General features: G+C 40.9%; 1 protein-coding gene across 2 annotated transcripts in view; it reads right to left on the bottom strand.

Annotated features, from left to right (window-relative positions):
* Positions 1-21,394, bottom strand: part of PLXND1 (plexin D1) — an 817,829-nt gene that overhangs the window by 324,780 nt on the left and 471,655 nt on the right. For both annotated transcript variants that reach the window (XM_044078628.1, XM_044078629.1), the window contains exon 12: positions 11,125-11,282. In XM_044078628.1, the coding sequence (XP_043934563.1) occupies positions 11,125-11,282 (158 nt within the window). The remainder of the gene's footprint in view (positions 1-11,124; positions 11,283-21,394) is intronic.

The raw sequence follows: 21,394 nt of genomic DNA, 5'->3' as shown, positions 1-21,394 counted from the left end.
GAATATATGTTAAATAAAATCATGAACGAAGAAGTTCTTAAAAGAAACAGTGCGATGTTAGATGAAGTCCACACGGAATATAATACGGATTTCATGACAGCTTTAGCGGTACAAAACAGCATTGATTCTTATGAGATCAAAAATATTGTAAGAAATAATTGGGCCATCTTTAAAGACAATAAAGATCTTTTACATAAATTAGGAGATGAACCCAGATTTGTGCAGAAGAGAGCTAAGAATTTTAAAGATTTTTTTCAAACTAAGTTAAACAAATGTAAAATATTAGAGGAGAACAAAGGCATGTTTAAATGTTTTAATTGTAATTATTGTCAATTTTTATATACAGATAGTAATGAAATATTATTAGGAAAAACTATAGTAAAAATTCCGGGCAAATTTACATGTAAGTCCAAAAATGTAGTTTATTTATTAGTATGTTTAGAATGCATGTGCTTCTATATTGGCAGAACAGTTAGAGAATTATATAGAAGGATATATGAGCATCAATATGCGATAGGTAGAGGTGATGCAAAAAATGCAATGGCCAAACATTATAAGGATAATAAATGTAAAAACAATTTTAAATGTTTAGTTATTGATGCAATTCATCCCAAAGTTATTAACATTAATATTGAAGAAGAGTTGGGTTGGCTTGAATACTGCTGGGAAGTGAGATTAAATGCATGTTTTTACCCCGGACTAAATAATAGAGAAGAATTTATTATGTACTTAAAAAGAAAGGGGCTTAAACATTAACATTAGCATTTAGTATTTTTGTCTTTCTAACTAATTAAGTCTACATTTTTAATCAATTTTTAACTAATTAAGTCTAACTTATGGTTTAATTATGTTTTAATTGATGTCAGAATGATATTTAAGTGTATTGCATTAGTCTCACCACTAGTCTGATGAAATCTCCGATGTTAGGAGATGAAAGCGCTCACTTGTGGTTGAGTTCTGGAGTGGTTCGTATCTGGAATAAATCGTGGTTTTACCCTTGTTGCTGTGTCTGTCAACGCTTTTTACTCTTGGAGTTAGTTTTGCGTTTTAGCGTTTTTTCTGGCTGCTTTTCTGGAATCATTCCAGTTATGAAAAGTCATTGGATAACAGCATACCGAAAGGGGCATTACACTCAATGACTGGCCTAATGAGCATCGAGTACAGTGGAAGAGTTATGTTCCTGGATCTGGATGCCATGCCCTTAGATAAAAGCCTTGCAATGAAAAAGGATTTCCTTGTTGATCAAAGGACAGTTCATTGCTGACAAAGGTTCCCAGATCTTTAACTATGGGATCAATTTTCAGTGGGATGCTATCAATGTGATAGTTACAGTTGCTTTCCAAAGGATATGATTACATACTTCTTGGCATTTAGTTTAAGGCCAAAGTTTTGACACCAAATATTTGTTTGGTATGTGTTCTCTTGCATGACCCTGATGTCCTCTGGGGAGTTTATGAGGGCACCAAACTTGCAGTCATCTGTAAACTTGGTCAGCCATTAAACCTTAACATTGGCTTTAACCTTTGAGCAGTAAATACTGCAAAGGCCCAAAAACTGAACCATGGGACACTCCACTAGTGGTATGTCTTTAGGAGAAGGTACAGCCACATGCCCTTACCTCCTGGGCTCTATTTGTGAACCGATTTGCTATCCAATGAGTTATACAGGGGTTAACATTTAGCTAGGACAATCTATCATATCTGAGTGAGGGATTATGTTGAATAACTTTGTAGTGTGTAGTGTTTAGCTATCGTACTATACATAACAAAAAAAACTTCATCCTTCAAAACTTCCTTAATGAACTGAAAGGATGTAACTGGTCAGCTCTAAAACACGTCCCACTTGATGAGGCAGTTACCCAATTCAACAACACATTCCTCCAAATTCTTGAGCGTCACGCCCCCTCTCGCTTAATTAGAACAGTATCCAAAGCTGCTCTTTGGCTTTCTAAAGAAACCAAGCAAACAATGCTATTAAGGAACAAACTATGTACAAAATGGAGAACTACTAAAAACCCAACTGACCATCAAAACTTCAAATACCTTAGAAATACCACAAAAAACTCATCCTTATTGATAAAAAAAACATTTTACCACCAATATCAACAAAATCAAAATCATAACCCCAAATAATTCTGGTCAGGAATTAATAAACTGCTCCATCCAGGGAATACCAACACACCTACTCCAGCTAACTTAGCTCAGACCCCTCCTAACATAATAGCCAATATGTTCAACAACTTCTTTTCTGAAACAGTCACCTCTCTAGCAAAGACCATGGTCCCCCCACTTTCCTTCAAAAGACCTCTCCTCATAAAAACACCCCCACTCTAAAATTCAGTACAGTCTCCACAACCTACATTCATAAGCTACTTTCAAAACTTAAACCATGTACTCCTTCAGCCGACCAATTACCAGCTGAATATCTGCAGCTAGCAGCAGCAGTACTAGCATACCCAGTCTCCATCTTAATTAACAGAACAATAACCGAATCTACTATTCCCTCCCTCTGGAAAGTCTCCCATATCATTCCACTGCATAAAGGAGGAAACACTAATGAACTTTCTAACTTCCGTCCTATAGCCTTACTATCACCACTATCTAAAATTATGGAATGTTGTATACACAATCAACTTTTAAATCATCTTCTACACAATAACCTACATGCAGACTCCCAACATGGTTTTAGACCTTACCATAGCACTTCCACTGCTCTTCTCTCCTTCACAGACTCTATCAACAAAAATCGCAATAACAACCTATTCTCCTCTGCTTTATTTCTCGACCTCTCTAACGCCTTTGATATGGTGAACCATCACCTTCTGCTACACACTTTGAAATCTCTTTCTCTTGACTCTTTGGCATTGCGCTGGTTTAAGTCATATTTGATAGATAGAAAACAAGCAGTCCTTTGAGACAGCCATTTATCCTCTCAGCTCCCAGTCACTATCAGGGTCCCCCAAGGATCCATCTTAGATCCCCTTCTCTTCTCCATATTTATAAATAACCTGTCTACTTCTATCCCAACATCCACATGCATTCAGTATGCAGATGATTCAACACTCATCTGTTCTGCTGTATCTCCAACTGAACTTCATTCTTCCACCCAAAAAGTCTTTACTGCAGCAGAAAACTGGTTCCAACATATCTGTCTCCTCCTTAATCCCCAAAAAAACAAATTATTACTTTTTTCTCCAACCCTTAAGTCTGCCCCTTTCTCCTTTTCTATTGTCTCTATCATCAATGGCACTATCATTACACCTGAATGTTCCACTAAACTACTAGGTTTCACAATAGATAACCAACTAAACTTTGACTCCCACATTGACCTAACCATCAAAACTGTTAATAAAAAGATAGGTGCCCTCTATAAACTTAAGCCCTTTCTTACAGCAACTACCAGGGTGTCTCTAGCCCAAACTCATCTCATCTCTACATTATTGTATGCCTCTCCATCTTTTATCAGCCTATCAAAATCTAACCTTCAGAAACTAGCCACAGCCTACCATAGCATTGCCAGGTTTGCCACAAGTTTCCCATTTCGTACCCATCATTGTGTTAATCTCAAAAAGCTTGGCTGGCTTGAACTTCAAAATCTTATTCTTCTACATCAATTAGTTATCACCTATAAAATTCTCAATTACCCTACTAATACACTCATACTTAACAACCTTGTTGCCCCTTACAGGAATCTTACTTCCCTTCGCTCTGCTAACAAACTGCTAGTAGCTACTCTCAAATCACACAATAAATCTGGTGACTCCTTGTTCACAAATGCTGTTGGCTCATACTGGAATAAACTTCCCACAGAACTGACTACTTTAGGCTCATCACAACTTTTCTAGAAACAATTAAAGAACTATTTCAAATCTCACTGGCTTTGCCCTTGCTCAAATCCTGACTGACCTCAGCATCCAACTCTCACTATAGTTCTCTCCATTACCTTGTTATACATCCATCTCCTCTACTTGTTTCTCTCACTAGTACTACCCCTCCTCTGTAGCTCACCTAACATCCACTTGGATATTACTATTCCTATAATGTCACTCTCTCTTTACACCAAATATATTACTGCATCCTGTCATCTCACCTATTATTGAAACCTGTATGTTGCTTCCTGCTGTTCAAATCTGGTTCTTAAAACTATTGCCCTGGCACAAAATGTTTATCATAATTGTTAATACTGTAAATATTGTATAGACTCCAGTGTTTGTTATTATCTTTTGTCATTTTCAATTCCTGCTTCTGCAAAGAATATGGCATTAGCGATCCTTACTGTATTTTTCTTTTGTTAAATTGCTTCTGTACTGTTACTATACTATATTGGAATAGTTCTTTAGATTCTTATAATTGTCTCTTACTGTGCTGTTTTTATGTTATTTACTAGTATATAGTGGAGCTTTTCTCCTCAGGCCGCTGCTGAAAATGGACATGTATCCAGCCAGACTAGCCCGGTCAACAAATGTAAAATAAAATAAAATAAATAAATTTGTTCTCATCCAGTGCCTCAGTGTGCACTGATTTGTCCTCATCCAGTGCCTCAGTGTGCACTGATTTGTCCTCATCCAGTGCCTCAGTGTGCACTGATTTGTCCTCATCCACTGCCTCAGTGTGCACTGATTTGTCCTCATCCAGTGCCTCAGTGTGCACTGATTTGTCCTCATCCAGTGCCTCAGTGTGCACTGATCTGTCCTCATCCAGTGCCTCAGTGTGCACTGATTTGTCCTCATCCAGTGCCTCAGTGTGCACTGATCTGTCCTCATCCAGTGCCTCAGTGACTTTTTTGAAAAAGTCAATCAGCTTAAGAAGGTAGAACATGCCCTTGATGGCCTAAGATGTGCCTAAGAGGTCCCGCAAAATACTGAATGACACTTTTCATCCAGCATATGGTTGGTTCACTAAACTTGCATCTGATCGAAGGTTACGGAGTATTCGCTGCAGGACCTCCAGATTCATAAACAGTTTTTATCCTACTGCAATACGACTCATTAAAGCAGATGTAAATCTAGATGCATCAAAATTACAATAGATTGTTACACTCTCATTCTTTTCCTTTTTTCATACAGTAATTCTATTTATTTATTACACACTAAAATCAATATATTTTCATTCAAACGCAATTCCAACCACTTCCTTATGTGCAATATCACCCAATCGCACATCTGTCTATAGTGGACTTTTCTTTGTAAGTGATAACCATCTCGTAGTCAGTGTTGTCCAGTGTGTATAAATAATGTACAGGCATGTGTGTCAGCTACCTAGATATTTAGTTTTGTACTACAGTTATTGTTTATTCTTTAATACCTATCATGTCTGTCTTTTTGTGTTTGTTTTCTTCTGTAAAAGAGCTGACACTCAAAATTCTGTCTAGGTAGCACTTGTGTTTCCTAAATGACAATAAAGTTTCTTTGAATCTTTAATGAATATGAACTTGTCTGAGTTGAGAATCTGTAGATTACTTACATACCTGATTATTAGTTCCATAATTTTCCTTTACACAGCCTTGGAGATGATACTGGTAAGGCTTATGGGTCTGCAATTATCGAGGTACATTGAAGGTCCAGCTTTGTACAAAGCAATGGCCATTATTGTCCTCCATGGTACAAAGCCTGTTTTGAGGCTAATAATGTACAGCCTATATAGGGCATCCAACAAGTCATATTTCATGCTAAGTAGTTGACAGCTGGGTATGTCATCCAGTCCCTTACATGTACTGTTCTTGGCATTAGACAACTGTTCATAGGTTCATAGGCTCATACTAGGCTATCTGCCCTAGGGCATTTATAAGCCTAGCCAGAGTGTGTTTGGCTTTTGCCATCCATTTTAAATGAATTTTGCTATGCCCTTTTTCGAGGTTAGTATACTGTGCCTCTGTCTAACAGTGACACAGAAGTGATACCCGGGGTAAACCTATGATCACCCATCCACTCATCAAGATTCCTCTTGAAGAGAGTCAATGAGGGACTCTGCCTAACCTGGACTGGGATTTTATTCCAGAGTGAGGGGAGCCTCTGGGTTATGAATCTGTCCCTCCAGCATGTCCTATTTATTTCAGTGCTGAGGTTCAAGTCTCTCGAGCGCATAGCTCGATGGGATTTGGATTTTCTGAGGTACAGCATGTCCATTAATTCTGGGTTAGACATGGCTTTATACATCAGGCACAGATCGCCTCTGAGCAGGCGGTATGCCACTGAGTAGAGCTGGAGTTTCTTTAACCGGACAGCATATGGCATCTGTTTGAGCCCTTTGATCCTCTTGGTGAGGTACTTTTGGGGTCTTTCCAGTTGCTGCAGGTGTCTGGTAAGGTACATCCCAAAAGGGACATTGTACAGAATTATGGGCCTGATGATGGATGAGTAAAGAGGCACGATGACCTCCCCTGATCTAGATGTGAATCCCTTCATGATTAGGTGGGCTATATAAAATGCTTTTCTAACCACTTTGGCCACGTGGTTGTCAAATGAGAGATTGCTATCAACTTGGGTCCCCAGGTCCCTAATTACTTTTTCCGTACTTAATGGATTACCACCTATGTGGTAATTTGTGGGCACTTTGTTTTTGCCAAAGGGGATGACTATACACTTTTTGGCATTTAGCTTGAGGCCATGACTCTGGTACCAGTTGTCTGTTTCTATGAGGCCCTTCTGTAGGATGCTTGTGTTGGCTGGAGAGTCTATTATGGTGCCCAGTTTGCAGTCATCTGCGAACTTGGTCAGCCACAGTCCTTCCGTGCTAGCCTGTAGCTCCGAGAAATATATACCGAACAAGAGAGGTCCTAGGACTGAGCCTTGTGGGATGCCACTTGTAACTGGTTTGGAGTCTGACACGGCTCCAGCAATTCTAACCATGTGGGTTCTGTCCTTGAGCCAGTTTGCAACCCATCTAGTGACATAGGCGTTTATATTTAAGCTGGTGAGCTTATCTATAATACCCAAGTGGGGTATTGTATCGAAGGCTTTTGCAAGGTCCAGGTAGGCTGTGTGGACCTCCTTCCCCTCGTTAATGGCCTTGGTGACTGTTTCAAAGAAATCAACCAGGTTTAAGAGGCAGGATCTGCCCTTAACAAAGCCGAACTGGGTAGGATCCAGTGTCTGTAGGTCCCCAATATCTTTATTTATGAGGTCCATGATGATCCTTTCCATAGCTTTGCAGACCAAGCTAGTCAAGCTTATGGGGTGATAGTTTCCAGGATCCGTTGAGGCACCACCTTTGTGGAGAGGGACTGCTGTTGCTGTACGCCACTCTTTGGGTACATATCCTGTAGTAAGGCTGAGATTGAACAGTAGTTTTATGTTTGGGTTTAGTTCTTCTTGGAGGTTCATGTAGGACGCAGCCTGGGACACTGTCTGGTCCCATTGATGCTATGTTTTTTACTTTGGAGAGGGTGGCTCTTACCTGAGCATCTGAGATGTCAGGGGGGCAGCACTCTGCTGGGATAGATATTTGCCCTTTTGGTGGGGAAGGGGGGGGGGGGTTTGCGCTGAACCTGTCAGCTAGGATGTTGGCAATGTCTGTGGGTTCGATGTATTTTTTGTCATTTTGGACTAATTCTGAGCATATCTGGGAATTCCCACCCAGGCTCCTAACATAACTAAAGAAAGCCTTGTGATTATCCTTAGTGTCCTGTGCAATTTTTCTCTCAAAGCTGGCCTTAGACGATTTTATGAGTGCCCATAGTTTTTTGCTAATACTGATCAGAGATGCCTTCCCTTTTTGGGATTTTGCTCTATCATGTAGTAGCTTCCTCCTTCTATTGTATAGTTTGTTTATGGCTGGGGTCCACCAGACAGGACGCCTAACTTTGGAGGATTGGGTCTTGGTTTTATTTGGGATTGCATGATCCATGCATTCCTGAAGGTGTCCATAGAATGCGTTTATAAAGGATTCTGCGGTCTGGGCCATATTTTCCACAGGCCCGGGGGCTTTGAAGGTTTCCACCTCGGTTTTGAGGAGTGTGAAATTTGCTTTAGAGAAGTTTTTGACTGTGGTTTTCTAGGCAGGGGCTGGGGTCGGGATGTGAATATCTAGTGAGATTAGTTTATGGTCTGATCTTACCAGTGAGGGATACACTTCTGGTCTGGAGCATAGAGTCCCCATGTTGGTGATGATCAGGTCCAGTATGGTTTCCCCTCTTGTGGGAGTGGCAACAAGTTGTTCCATAGCATTTGAGTTTATAAATTCTAGGAACCTTTGGGCTAGGATGTTGGAACTAGAGTAATGCTCCCAGTCTACGTTAGGGTAGTTGAAGTCACCCAATATAATGGTGTTTGGAGAGACCTTCATATTTTCCATTGTTCTCAGGAAGGCCGAGTGGGGTTCCTGGGTTTGGGAGGGTGGTCTGTAGCAGGCTATAAACTGGAAGGCAGTTTTACCCACTGTTAGTTGCACATGGATAGTCTCTGATGCTTCGTGCTGTGCCACCAACCTGGAGGTGTGGGTATCTTTGATGAATATTGATACTCCCCCTCCTTTTGTGGTTCGGTCCAAGTTTTGGGGCCAAAAAACATGGTATGAGGTATAACCTGGTAGTGCTGGGGTGCTCTCGGGAGCCTTGAACCAGGTTTCTGTTACTACACAGATATCGATGTTCTCCATGCTAAGGAGAGTTTCAAGTGCGTGCATCTTGAGGTTTAGACTTCTGGTATTGAGTAGCATCACTCTTAGTTTCTTATCCCTTGTGATACCTATGCAGGTGGGTTTGTCTTTTGACAACTTATTCTTGGGAGATTTGGTGGGAGGCAGATGCGGGTATTTGTTCTAAGAATATTGCAGGGTGTGTGTGTGTGTGTGTGGGGGGGTGAAGTTAGAGCTGAATTTGTCTACTAGTAGATTTACTATGTTTCTGGGTCAGAGCATGTGATATTATTTACCATTAGCTCAGCACATTGCTGGGTTTTGCTTCTGAGACTTCTAAGATAGTTAAAAAGGCTTTGTGGTTATCTTTCACCTTGGTAGCTATTTTTACCTCATATCTGTCTTTGGCTGATTTGATCAGGATCTGGAGCACCTTGTTTAGTTTAGCAAGAGTGTTTTACCATCTTGAGAGTTGTTATTTTTGAGTGCAATTAGTTTTTTTTTTCTTTTATTATACAGCCTGTTTATATTTTGGTTCCGTCATATGGGTTTATTTTTAAATTTGGTATTATATTTACTTTGGTGGGGGACAGATGCACTATGCAGCTACTTACTTGTGCATAGAATTTGGTAGGACCCTCATAAGTAGTGGGGTCATTGAGTTGGAAGGAGACTTTGAATTTACCATCGTCATCACTCAGTTTTGGTACTTTAGCCTTTGCATTGTCTCTGAATTCTGAGGTGTTTCACGATACATACAGGCTTCAGTCTTAATGTGAATGTGACTGATCTGTGTACATTTGACCAGCGAGGAAGTTTCAATTGATGGGGAGAAGAGCAACACCACATTGGTAAGGATCAAGGCCAGGATTTTATCTCCCCTGGTTGGCGGTATGGTCTGTAGTCAAGACAATTTGTATTGATAAAGTCCAGAAATCTGTGGGCATATGTTTGAGAATGTATAAGTCTGCCAGTTTATGGAGGGATACTTGAAGTTCATTGGTTCATAGGTTGGTACTAGGTTATTGGCCCTAGGGCCTATACAAGCCTAGCCATAACAATTCCCTGGCTACTTCTTCTCACACTATTTACTTCCCTAGACCCCTGTCTAGCAGGGCGACTGACGTGATCCCTGGGGTGAATTTCCTTTCTCCCATCCAGTCAATAGGTTCATAGGTTGGTAGCAAAGATGTTTTTCTTTTGGTTTTTCCCGGTTAGGGGTCGCCACAGCGGAACTCCAGTCTGCTAATGATTGGCAGTAGATTTTTTTTTTACGGTGTCAGCTCGGCACCCAACCTTCAACGAAGGCATGCCCATTCATGCATATCTTTCGAACGCTACTTGACCGCAGGAAGGACATGCAGACTCCACATAGAAGGCGCTCCAGCTGGGAATCAAATGGGAGAACCTCTTGCTGTATGGCGACAATGCTACCGCTGCACCACTGCAGCTTCAAAAGTTTCCTAGGAGAATGGTATTTGGCTCAATACATAGGAACTCCATACTAGTAAGGTAGGAGGTATGGGTCAAGGGGGAACATAGAGTGAGTTGTGTTGTTAGCTATGATTTGATAAGGGGTTTTGTTTATAGTAAGTTGGACATGGAAGAGTTCCACATCATTATCTTGTTTAACTGGTGATTAGTTATTTAAATATGACTTCAGGACAATATTTGACCAGTACAGACAATAATATAATTACTGTACTGTGTTGAAACACTGGCATTTTATCTTAATCAATCACAAGAAATGAAACCAACTAGAACCTGCTTCCTCAACATTACAAGTACTATTTTGTTAGCTTTTCAGTTTAGCACTGTGGATAGTGACTTATGACTCTAACACTTAAGAATTACTTTCAACTTGGACATATAAATATTTTATACTGATAAAATGTTATTCATTTTCCATAGACGTGCACCTGTGCATAAAAGCACACACAAAAACACACACACACACACACACACACACACACACACACACACACACACACACACACACACACACACACACACGTGCAGTGAGCATGAACCAGCAAGATGTAATTTTACTCTGGAATGTCGGAAGACTTTTACTGGTGATAGAAACTTCTTTTTTATTCTGGCACGGAAATTATTTGAACATCTGGGCTTGGTATTCTGTATCATTTTACATGCCTCTCTGGACTTTTTGTCAGAATTTTCTCATAAATGTTCCACATGAACTTGTGAAACACATTTGGAATGCAAATATAAGATTCATAAAGAAAGACAGAAGGTGCAAAATCCAGAATTTTCCAAAATGTAAGTGTATAAGATTGTTTATAAATGCTTTTAATTGAAAAAAAACTCACCTAAGGTACAGGTAATGAAACTCCAGTCCCAAGAATGTATTTATCTTGACTGAGTACCACTTATTTCTGAAGTACTGAAGTACCTTCTCTAATTCAACTTTTATACAGTCCTTGAAATATTTAAATAGTGCTGACACTGTTTGACAGTCTTAGATTCAAAAGCAACCTGAAATATTTAAGCTGGTGTAGAGAGATTTTGAATATTTCTTAATTGATCTTACCTTCTGAATCTCTGGAGCAGGACAGCTGTCATCAGATACTCCCAATTTATTTTGCTGCTTACAGCTACCCTCCAACCAGGAACATCTGTGCCCTTGGTCTGCTCTCCCTAGACACTGTGAGCAGTCCAGGCTTCCAACACTACAGTTATACACCTCCACTGAAACGCACAAAAAACAAGCATTAATATGTCACCTGATATTCTGTTTACAGCATTATCTATATTTTGGAGATTAGCCATATTCCACTTTACAGAATTTCATTGCCACAAAATACTTGTATCCTGACATGTTTGCTTGATCTTAGCATCAAAACCTCACTTTCAGGAAGGTTTAGTTGATCACAGCATCAAAACCTCACGTTCAGGAAGGCGCGCTTGATCACAGCATCACAACCTCACTTTCAAGAATGACTATATCCACTATTAGAAAACACTCTTGGCTTTAGACAGAACAACGAAACAGCTACAGTTCTTGTCTAGTAAATAAGGTTACGTAAAATGAAAGTCAAATAAAATAAATCTTCTTGTGATAAATTTTCCTATGAGGCAGCTTCTATACTGCATTTTTTTAACTGAACAGTGGTAAACTATCAAAAAAAGAAAGTTTTACACGTTATAGAATTTGTTTAAAATACAGCCGACTCCTTTTTTAGCATTCTTTGTCAGTACAGCCAATTTCAGAAATGTGCCCCTGACTATGACTTTGTTTCCCATTGTTATTATTTAACTGCTTGTACTAAACAGCTAAACAAGTTACCGTGGTAAAAGCAGAATATTGAGACTAGAAGACATCATTGTGACACCAGCATGCATATTGCCTTTCAGTGGGAAAAGCGATATAACCATCTGCAAGGAATATTTAAAATGGCTACTGCTGAGAGCAAACTGCAGTTACAACCCAAGGCAAAACTGGAAAGAAAGTTGATTGGGCTAATCACTTTCCTGTCAGTTTATCACAAAGGAGTATGACTATGAGCTGATTATGTTCTTCATCGTGTAAGACAGGGTTTGACTCCCAGAACTTCCATTTGTCTTCTTGCAAGTCATTTCATCAGGTTATAATCCATGGATGCTCCTGAAAGGAGGCTTGTGCATAATATGTTTACCTGGTTAATAAATGAAGAAAATTAAAACATAAAATCTGTAAAGCACTTTGGTTGTGTTTATATTCACTGTGAGCAGTTTACAGCAAGGGGCATAATGTGAGAAAGTTCTTGGAGTTGGCAGCAGGTTATACACATATCCATGCATATTTGTAGGTAATTTCAATGAGCATCTGCACACACTGACGGACGTGCGCACATACACAGACACACACACACACACACACACACACACACACACACACACACACACACACACACACACACGCACACACACACAGTACAAAGATAATCCTTGGTCCAACTATGTAGGGTTAATTGCTATCACAGTCTGCATGTGACCAAAGTTAATTTACTGACTTGATCTGGATGCCATAGGACAAGCTGAATTAAGAAGTAGCTTTACACAAGCAGGCCCTTCTGGGGGGAGGGGTGGTGTTTGAGAAATACATCATTAGAAATCTTGGAGGGGTTGATAGGGTAACATCTTTTGAAATCTTGATGGAAGCTGATGGCTTGCCTGCTTCCAAACTGGAGCACGCACAACATAATCTGCAAAGTAGGGATGTGCATACAGGAATGTTTATCCCATTCCATATTCAGCATTCATGGTGCCGATGTTCTTAGGGAGGAAAGACTATGTGTGATATGCACTCAATCAAAGATGGATTGTCCTTTCTGAGTGACCTATTTCTCAAATCTTTTCCTTTTAATAAGAAGCACCCCACACTGCAAGGACATACTGGCGTATAGCCAGGGAATAAGGGCAAAGGAACAATTAGGATGCATATGAAATTTGGCAGGCCTAAAGTAAGTAATGATGAGAAAGGCAAAAAAAAGATGCTGCAATTTTAAGACTTGATGGTAATTTGAAGTACTCACCATAAAACATCTCTTTGAGGAAACGATGTTACAGCAGGAAATATTTGGGCTCACAATCACTAAAGTCAGTTGCCTAGCCTGATTCTTCCAGCAGCCAGATGTGCCCTAGCATGAACTATTATCAGTGACATGATAGAATTCCATGTTGTTTGGGAAGGTCTTCCTGTCATGATGGCATGAGGTTATTCCATTCACCTGATATGTCGCTGTTAGTTGGCATGCAATGAACCATATGTGTAAAGCTGTTATTACCTGACATGATCTCTAGTCCTTCCAGTGAGAAACACACACACCTCATATACACACACACGTATGTGTGTGTGTGTGTGTGTGTGTGTGTGTGTGTGTGTGTGTGTGTGTGTGTGTGTGTGTGTGCATGTAGTTCTTTGATATGCACCTTTATCTTATACCTTAATATTGCAATAACTTAACTTTGATGTGTGCTGCCATGTTAGCCATTGTCGTACCTCAGGGCTAAGAGACTGTTCTCTATCCCTTAAGTCTGGGTCCTTATTCCTTAATGTCATAGCAAGAACTTTGGAGTGCACTAACATCAAAACTTGCCTCTATACCAACTATACCATCTCTGAACCATGGGAATAAAGGACAATTCTCTAATCCTTAGGATATATAATTCTATTCTTTGTACTGCATCAGTTCTTAAGTTGTTGCTCACAATGATGGTAAAAATGAAAATAAAACATGACTTAGCAAACCTTGGAATGACCTTTAATACAGGAGGTCGGGGGGGGGGGGGGCTAGTTCAGATCTCCTTAATTGTGATGACCTGAGACTCAGCCTACTGTGTTGAACATTTCCCTGGTCAACCCCTAGTCGACAGAAAGCCACTTAACCATCCAAATTGCTACAAGACTTCCTTCCCCAAAGAAGGCTATCACAGTTCTGCGTGTGTGTGTGTGTGTGTGTGTGTGTGTGTGTGTGTGTGTGTGTGTGTGTGTGTGCGTGTGTGTGTGTGTGTGTGTGTGTGTGTGTGTGTGTGTGTGTGTGTGTGTGTGTTGGTGTGCTTCTATATTCATACACATACACAGATAGACACACACACGTCAATGTTGAGATACGTCAAGTTTCCCATAGGGAACCAGCGAGCCACAGCACACAGAGACTTACAAATAATCAAGACCAAGACATTGTACACTTACATAATCAAGCAGACAGAAGAGCAAGAGGCACAATATTGACCCAGCATGCAACACAGTATTGCTGCTGTGCAAAAAGTAAATAGGTACCCCTACGTTTGAGAACTGCACTCCTCAGAGTATGGAAACATGCTCTTTTCCCAGGGATTGTGTTATCTCAGAGGTAGTATACATAATTAGTAGCGGTTGTGGGGGTGCTGGGGGGGGGTTACCCTTTACACGAAAATGGTGTTTTATGGGTGGGTTTGTGCTAAGTCTTACTACCTTAAGGACCCTAGAAGACAGGGTCAGGTCATCTGATTAGGTGTTTATTGACCACAAAGGAAGGGTGCCACAGGCACGACATGAAATAATGCTCTCATATTGTCGTTGAGTGGATACTTAACATTGGTTTTCTGCCATCGTCTGAGAATGGGCGAGGTATCAGATTTGGCAAAGCAAGGTCCACCGGTAGAATTTATAAACAAAGCTGGGAAATTGGTTTTAGGGGCCTACTTAGGTTTTATTTAATTAAAAAATGATGGGGGAAATAATGGGTGGCACTCTGGTTACTCACAGTAAGGTATACATAGGTTACATTGAAAAAAATGAGTGAGAGGAAGAGAGAGTGCTTCCATTGATTTCCCCCTTGCTAATTGTACTGTTTCCTCTTTTCAGGTCTAAAGACAGTTTGGTTGATGAGAAAGTTTTACTTTGTCTGGTTCTGGAAGAGGGGGTTAGCATAGACCAGCTGCCAGTTTAGATTTGAAAGATTTCCGGTTCATTTGGCATGCTTCACCAGCAGCGTACAAACGAGCATCTGAAGCTTCAAGTGGTATCTATCCTTGCTTGTTAATCTAGGTGTGACTTTTATAAAATGGATAGCCAAAAGCGATCTGGCTGATTTGGTGTTGAAAAACATGTTGTTTAAAGTCATTACTTCCTGCTGTACAAATTATTTTTTAGAATTATCCCAAGGTTAAGGTAGCAAGCAGATTTTAGTTAGAAGTACATTAATAAAACTACACCTAGGGAAGCTGAGGTAGTCGGGAAGAGGATCTTATATGACTGGATTTAGACATTAAGAGCCCAGCATGGTACAGGAAAGATGGGATTCATTTAAGTGAAGTGGGCTTGGACCTGTTTAATATTAATATCCAGGGACAAACATTTTCCATTTTTTCCAGGACAAATACTGGTAAATTCCAGATTTGGAGTGAATATTTAAAAAAATGGGACTTTCATGAAATTTGGCATCTTAGGCCAGAACCCTCATTCACCTCAACCTTGGTTTCTTCTCTAATTAAATACTTTTATACTGTCAGCTTGCTTTATTGAGTGTTCTGTACCTAGAATCTGTTTTCATATTTCTGTCAGCTTGCAGTATTGAGTACTCTGTATAGAATATGTTTTAATTTTACATATGTTCGATTGTCCACTGGAGCTCCTTCTGTGTGGAGTCTGCATGTCCTCCCAGCGGTCGAGTGGCATTCGAAAGACATGCGTAAATGGGCGTTCTTTAGTTGAAGGTTGGGCATCGAGCTGGCAACTCGGCACCATAAAAATCTACTGCCAATCATTAGCGGACCAGAGTTCTGCTGTGGCGACCCCTAACCGGGAAAAGCTGAAAGAAGAAGGAGAGCAACATAGATGCAGTAAAAATACAATGAAATCACATTAATGACTGGAAAATTACATATAAAATCCATGGCTGTATTTCTCAGATTGTAATTCTTGAATATGAAATTTCTTTTTTTTTAAGAATCATAAAATCAGTGTCCCAGTTAATATTAGGTTACTGTTTCAGGAATATGTGCACAGTACAAGTCCAATTAGAGGGATAAAGGGTCATCAGAAAGCTCAGGATTCATGAGGAAATGGAGGAAAAGGGGAGAAAAGGGAAAAGGAGAGATGGATGAAAAGCTCACAAGATAGAGTTTCATAGGGTTCAGGTTCATACGTTCATAGGCAGATACTCGGCAGTCAGCTTCAGACCACTATCAGCCTAGTTAATATACAAATTCCCAAGTTTCCTCCTATATCTCAGGGAGGTCAAGTCATGATAGACCCAGGGAGAACTGGTGGCAATCCATCCAATTGTTAAGATTTTCCTTGAAAGTTACAAGTGTACTACTCCATTCAACATTAGCAGAAGCCTCTTACAGTGGTGGGGAAGGAATTGGGATATGAACTTATCATGCCTTCATATAGTATGTAGTTGTTGATGAATATTTAGGTCCTTTATGCAGGTATTTGAGACACCATTGTTTGCAAAGGTGTAAGGGGTTAAGGAGGATGAGATCTTTCATGGCATGAAAGGCTAGACTAAGATCCACAAAGTGTATTCTATGAGATCAAGCAGGAAGAGGGATGTCAATCTGTTGGCTCACCGGATCATAGGATCACAGGAGATTACTAGGCTATCGAACCGAAGGCCTAGCTGTTTCAACCCATTGTAATATTGCAGAGGTACTAGTCAATACCCAAGATTGCATTTAGTGATGACTGCCCATGCACACGAGCGTTGTAGGCACTATCCCCACTCAGAATCTATGGTGTCCCATGCACTCATCTAGGTTCCTCTTGAACAGTGTTATAGAGGTGCTCTGTTTCACATGAACTGGTAGCCTGTTCCAAAGGTGTGGCAGTCCCTGGGGGATAAATCTGTCTCTCTAGCATGTCCTATTTAAATCACAGGCCATAACTAAAGGTCTTAAGGCCAAAGATATTTTTTGACAAGCCTGTACCAAAGGATGCATTATATTCAATAGCAGGCCGATGAGAATGAATACGGGGGGAGCAAGTCTTCTTTAGATCTAAACGAAACACTCTTGGATATTATTTAGGCCAGATAAAAGAATGTCCTACCTGCTGTGGAGACATTGACATTAACACCCTTTTTCACCATGTTGTATACAGCGGTCACAGTGTCACATCAGAGGAGACATTATGGTAACAAAAAGAGCTATCAGCAAAAGTACAAAGATCTCTGATGATAGTGTAGGAGGATGTATCACCTATGTAGCTGGATATAGAAATGTTTTGCTAACCAAAGTTTTGCATTTAGTTTGATACTATTGCCCTTACACCAATTTTTGGCATAGTTTAGTCCTTCCTGGACCAATTGCATATAAGCAGATGGACAGACAACAGCACCCAATTGTAGTCATCTGCAAACTTAAATAACTATAGGCTATGGCTATGGCTACTGGCTTGAAGTTTTAAGAAATAAATACCAAATAAAATTAGGTCCAACAATGAATCCTCCTGGATGCCTCTGCTAACATCTTGCTTTCAGAAGTGCACCCTTCAAAAATAAAATTACACATTTTGTCAGTCAACCAGTTAGCTGTCTACAGGTTTACAAGTTGTCTATAATACCCAAACAGGCAGTAGTACTGAAGGCCTTAACCAGTTCAAGAGATGCTGTATGTATAGTATAACTACCATCCACTACCTCAGTAACATTTTCAAAGATGTTAGTGAGGTTAAGGAAATAGGGCCAGCCTTTGACAAAGCCAAATTATGTGAGCACAGGGCTAAAAGTTTTTCAGTTTCTATATTTTTTAGGTCAGAAGTGATATATATGATATCTTGTCTATATGATACTTGTGAGAATAATAGGTCTACAGCTAATAGGATCTGAGGTTGAGCCACCCATGTATAATGGCATTACAATAACAGTTTTTCAGGGTTCTGCACTAAAGTCACTCCACAACAAGTACAAATATGACTCTGTCATTGTCCATGTTGGAATGAATGACTTGAGACGTACCTCCCTGGACTACATGAAAAGAGACATAGAAGAGCCCTCGGATCATGTGGCCCAGGCAGGTATGACCCTAGCCCTGAGTAGCATCCTGCCTTCACCCAGAATGATACCACAGTATAAGGATGAAATGATTGACTTCAACAATTGGCTAAGCTTCTGGTATCATTCAAAGGGGATCCAGTATCTGTCTGCCTGGGATGACATGATCAACAAACCACGATGCTTTGCCAGGGATGGTCTGCACCTGTTGCCCCTGGGATTCAGGTTACTGGCTAAGGCTCTTGCCACCTCATAGTGCCTTTTTTAGGCAAAGTTCAAAGGACATAACCACCACCCTAACAGGTACAAGCATGCAAAATCTGAAGGTAATGCTACTCAATGCTAGAAGTCTAAACCTCGAAATGCAGTCTCTCGATGCACTCATAAAAATGGAGAACATTGATATCTGTGCAGTAACTGAGACCTGGTTCAAGGCTCCAGAATGCACCCCTGCAATATCAGGCTACAACTCTTACCACACCTTTTGACCAACAAACCAGGACCGAAACACTAAAGGTGGAGGAGTGTCCATATTCACCAAGGATATTCACACCACCAGGCTAGCTGCGCAACACAATGTGTCTGAAATTCTCCAGGTGCAATTAACACTAGGTAAAACTGCAATCCAAATTGTAGCTACAGATCCCCTACAATGCCCCAAGATTCATACTACACCTTTCTAAACATACTGGAAAATATTAAGATACAACCAAATACCCTAATACTGGCTGATTTCAACTACCCTGCCATTAACTGGGAAAACTACTCGTGCCAACACCTTTTCCCAACTGTTCTTTGAATTCATACATTCCAATGCCCTGGATCAACTAACCCATAGTCCTACCAGGGGCTCCAATTTCCTAGAGCTGGTCATTACCACCATGGGAAATCAATGCTCCACACCTATGGTCACCGCCTCTTTGGTCAGGTCTGACCATAAGCTAATCACCCTTGACATCCACATCCCACCCCCCCCAGTAAGGAAACCTCCGTAAAAAAATTCTCCAAAGCCAACTTCATGCTACTCAAGTCAGAAGTGATAATCTTCATGACACCCATGCAGATGGGAACTGAAAGTTCAACTGCTGAATCCTACACCAAGGCACTGTATGAACACATACACTCCTGCATGAATCGTGCCATCCCAAATAGAACCAAGATGCTCTCCTCCAAAAAAAGGAAACCAATCTGGTGATCCCCCGCCATAAACAAACTTTACAACAAAAGGAAGAAACTGTTGCAGAAAAGAGGAAAATCCCAGGATGCAAAAAAACTCCCTTACCAGCCTCAGCAAGAAGTTGAGATCCCTCATAAAATCCTCCAAAGGTAGTTACGAAAATAAAATTGCCAAAGATTCCAAAAACAACCACAAGGAATTCTATAGCTATGTCAAGAATCTAAATGGCAATACTCAGATCTGCTCTGAGCTACAACAGAATGGCATTAAATATACTGATCCCAAGGATATTGCAAATATCCTGGCAGATCGATTCAGTGCCAACATCACCCCCCTCTCACCCCCTAAAGGTCCCATCTCAATACCGAAAGATTGCCAAATTCTGGTAATAACAGCCACACAGGTAAAAACCACACTCTCCAACGCTAAGAATACAGGAGCCATGGGATCAGACGACATCCCAGGCTGTGTACTACATGAACTGCAAAATGAACTGGCACCTTACCTAAGTGTCATGTTTAATCATAGCCTCACCTCAGGCTTTGTGCCCACTGAGTGGCACCCAGCTACTGTTATCCCACTCCACAAGGGGGGATCCACCTTGGATCCTGGGAACTACCGCCCCATCAGTCTGACGAGCCTGATCTGCATGGCCATGGAACATATTATCATGGAACTTATAAACGAAGACATTGGCAACCTTCACACTGGACCCCACCCAGTTTGGGTTTGTGAAGGGCTGATTTTGTCTGCTGAACCTGACTGACTTCTTCAAATCAGTCTCCAGAGCTGTGGACGAGGGTAAGGTGGTCCACACAGCCTATCTGGACCTTGCCAAGGCCTTCGACACCATCCCCCAGTCTGGAATCATAGATAAACTTACTAGGCTGGGCATTAATCCCCACATCACTTGATACGTTGCCAACTGGCTTACTGATAGAACCCACAATATAAAAGTAGCCGACTCCAAATTGAGCTCCAGACAATTGACAAGTGGAGTACCTCAGGGTTCAGTCCTGGGACTGCTATTGTTTGGCATCTACTTCTCTGAAGTACAGTCCAATACTAAGGGACTCTGTCTAACAAAGTTCGCAGATGACTGAAAACTGGGAGCCATTATTGAATTCCCAAATGATGTGGATATTCTACAAAAGGGCCTTACAGAAACAGATGCTTGGTGTCAGAGCCATGGGCTCAAGCTCAATGACAAGAAATGTATCCCCACTGGGAAAAACATGTACCCATGAATTACCACATAGGTGGTCGTACACTAAACACTGAAAATGTGATAAGAGACTTAGGGACACAGGTGGACAGTGGTCTCACCTTCGATAACCACATCGCCACAACAGTCAGGAAATCCTTCTATGTGGCACACCTCATCACTAATGGCTTTTCATCCAGAAAAAAGGAGGTTATTGTCCCACTGTACTCATCCCTCATTAGACCCCTTATAGAATGCAACGCCCCATTTGGTATGTATCTCTCAAGACATCTGCAACAATTGGAAATGTCGCAGAAATATCTCACTAAAAGAATCACAGGCCTAAAGCAGATGCCCTATGCTGACCATATAAAAAAACTCCAGCTATACTCTGTCGCATATCGTCTACTCAGAGGTGATCTCTGTTTAACGTACAAGGCCATGTCAAACCCAGAGCTGTTGGACATGCTGCACTTAAAGAAATCCCAATCCCTCAGAGCCACAGACTCCAGGGATCTAAACCTTGTCATCACAATGAAAAAAACATGCTGGAGGGATAGGTTCCTGACCCAGAGACTCCCCAGACTCTGGAATAGACTGCCCATACATGTCAAGCAGAGCTCCTCTTTGGCCCTCTTCAAAAGGAACATTGACGATTGGATGGGAGATAGGAAATTCACCCTGGGTATCATGTTAATCACCTTGCTAGATAGGGGTCCAGGGAAGTAAATATTGTGGGAAGAAATAGCCAGGGAATTATTATGGCTAGGCTTGTACAGGCTCTAGGGCTGATAGCCTAGTTCCAACCTATGAGCCTATAAATGGGGACAAATAAGGGCAGGACACTTCTGTGGGCTAAGCTTGTAAAGCCTCCAGGGCCATTAGCCTAGTACACACCTATGAACCTATGAACCTATGGACTACAACTCATGGATAGGCTCAGGATAAAGAGTTTAAG

Source organism: Protopterus annectens, chromosome 7.part1 (genome assembly GCF_019279795.1).
Source record: "Protopterus annectens isolate FY-2018-M chromosome 7.part1, PAN1.0, whole genome shotgun sequence".
Taxonomy (NCBI): domain Eukaryota; kingdom Metazoa; phylum Chordata; order Ceratodontiformes; family Protopteridae; genus Protopterus; species Protopterus annectens.
The sequence above is the reverse complement of the archived record's forward strand: the minus strand, read 5'-3'. Positions and strand labels throughout refer to the sequence as shown.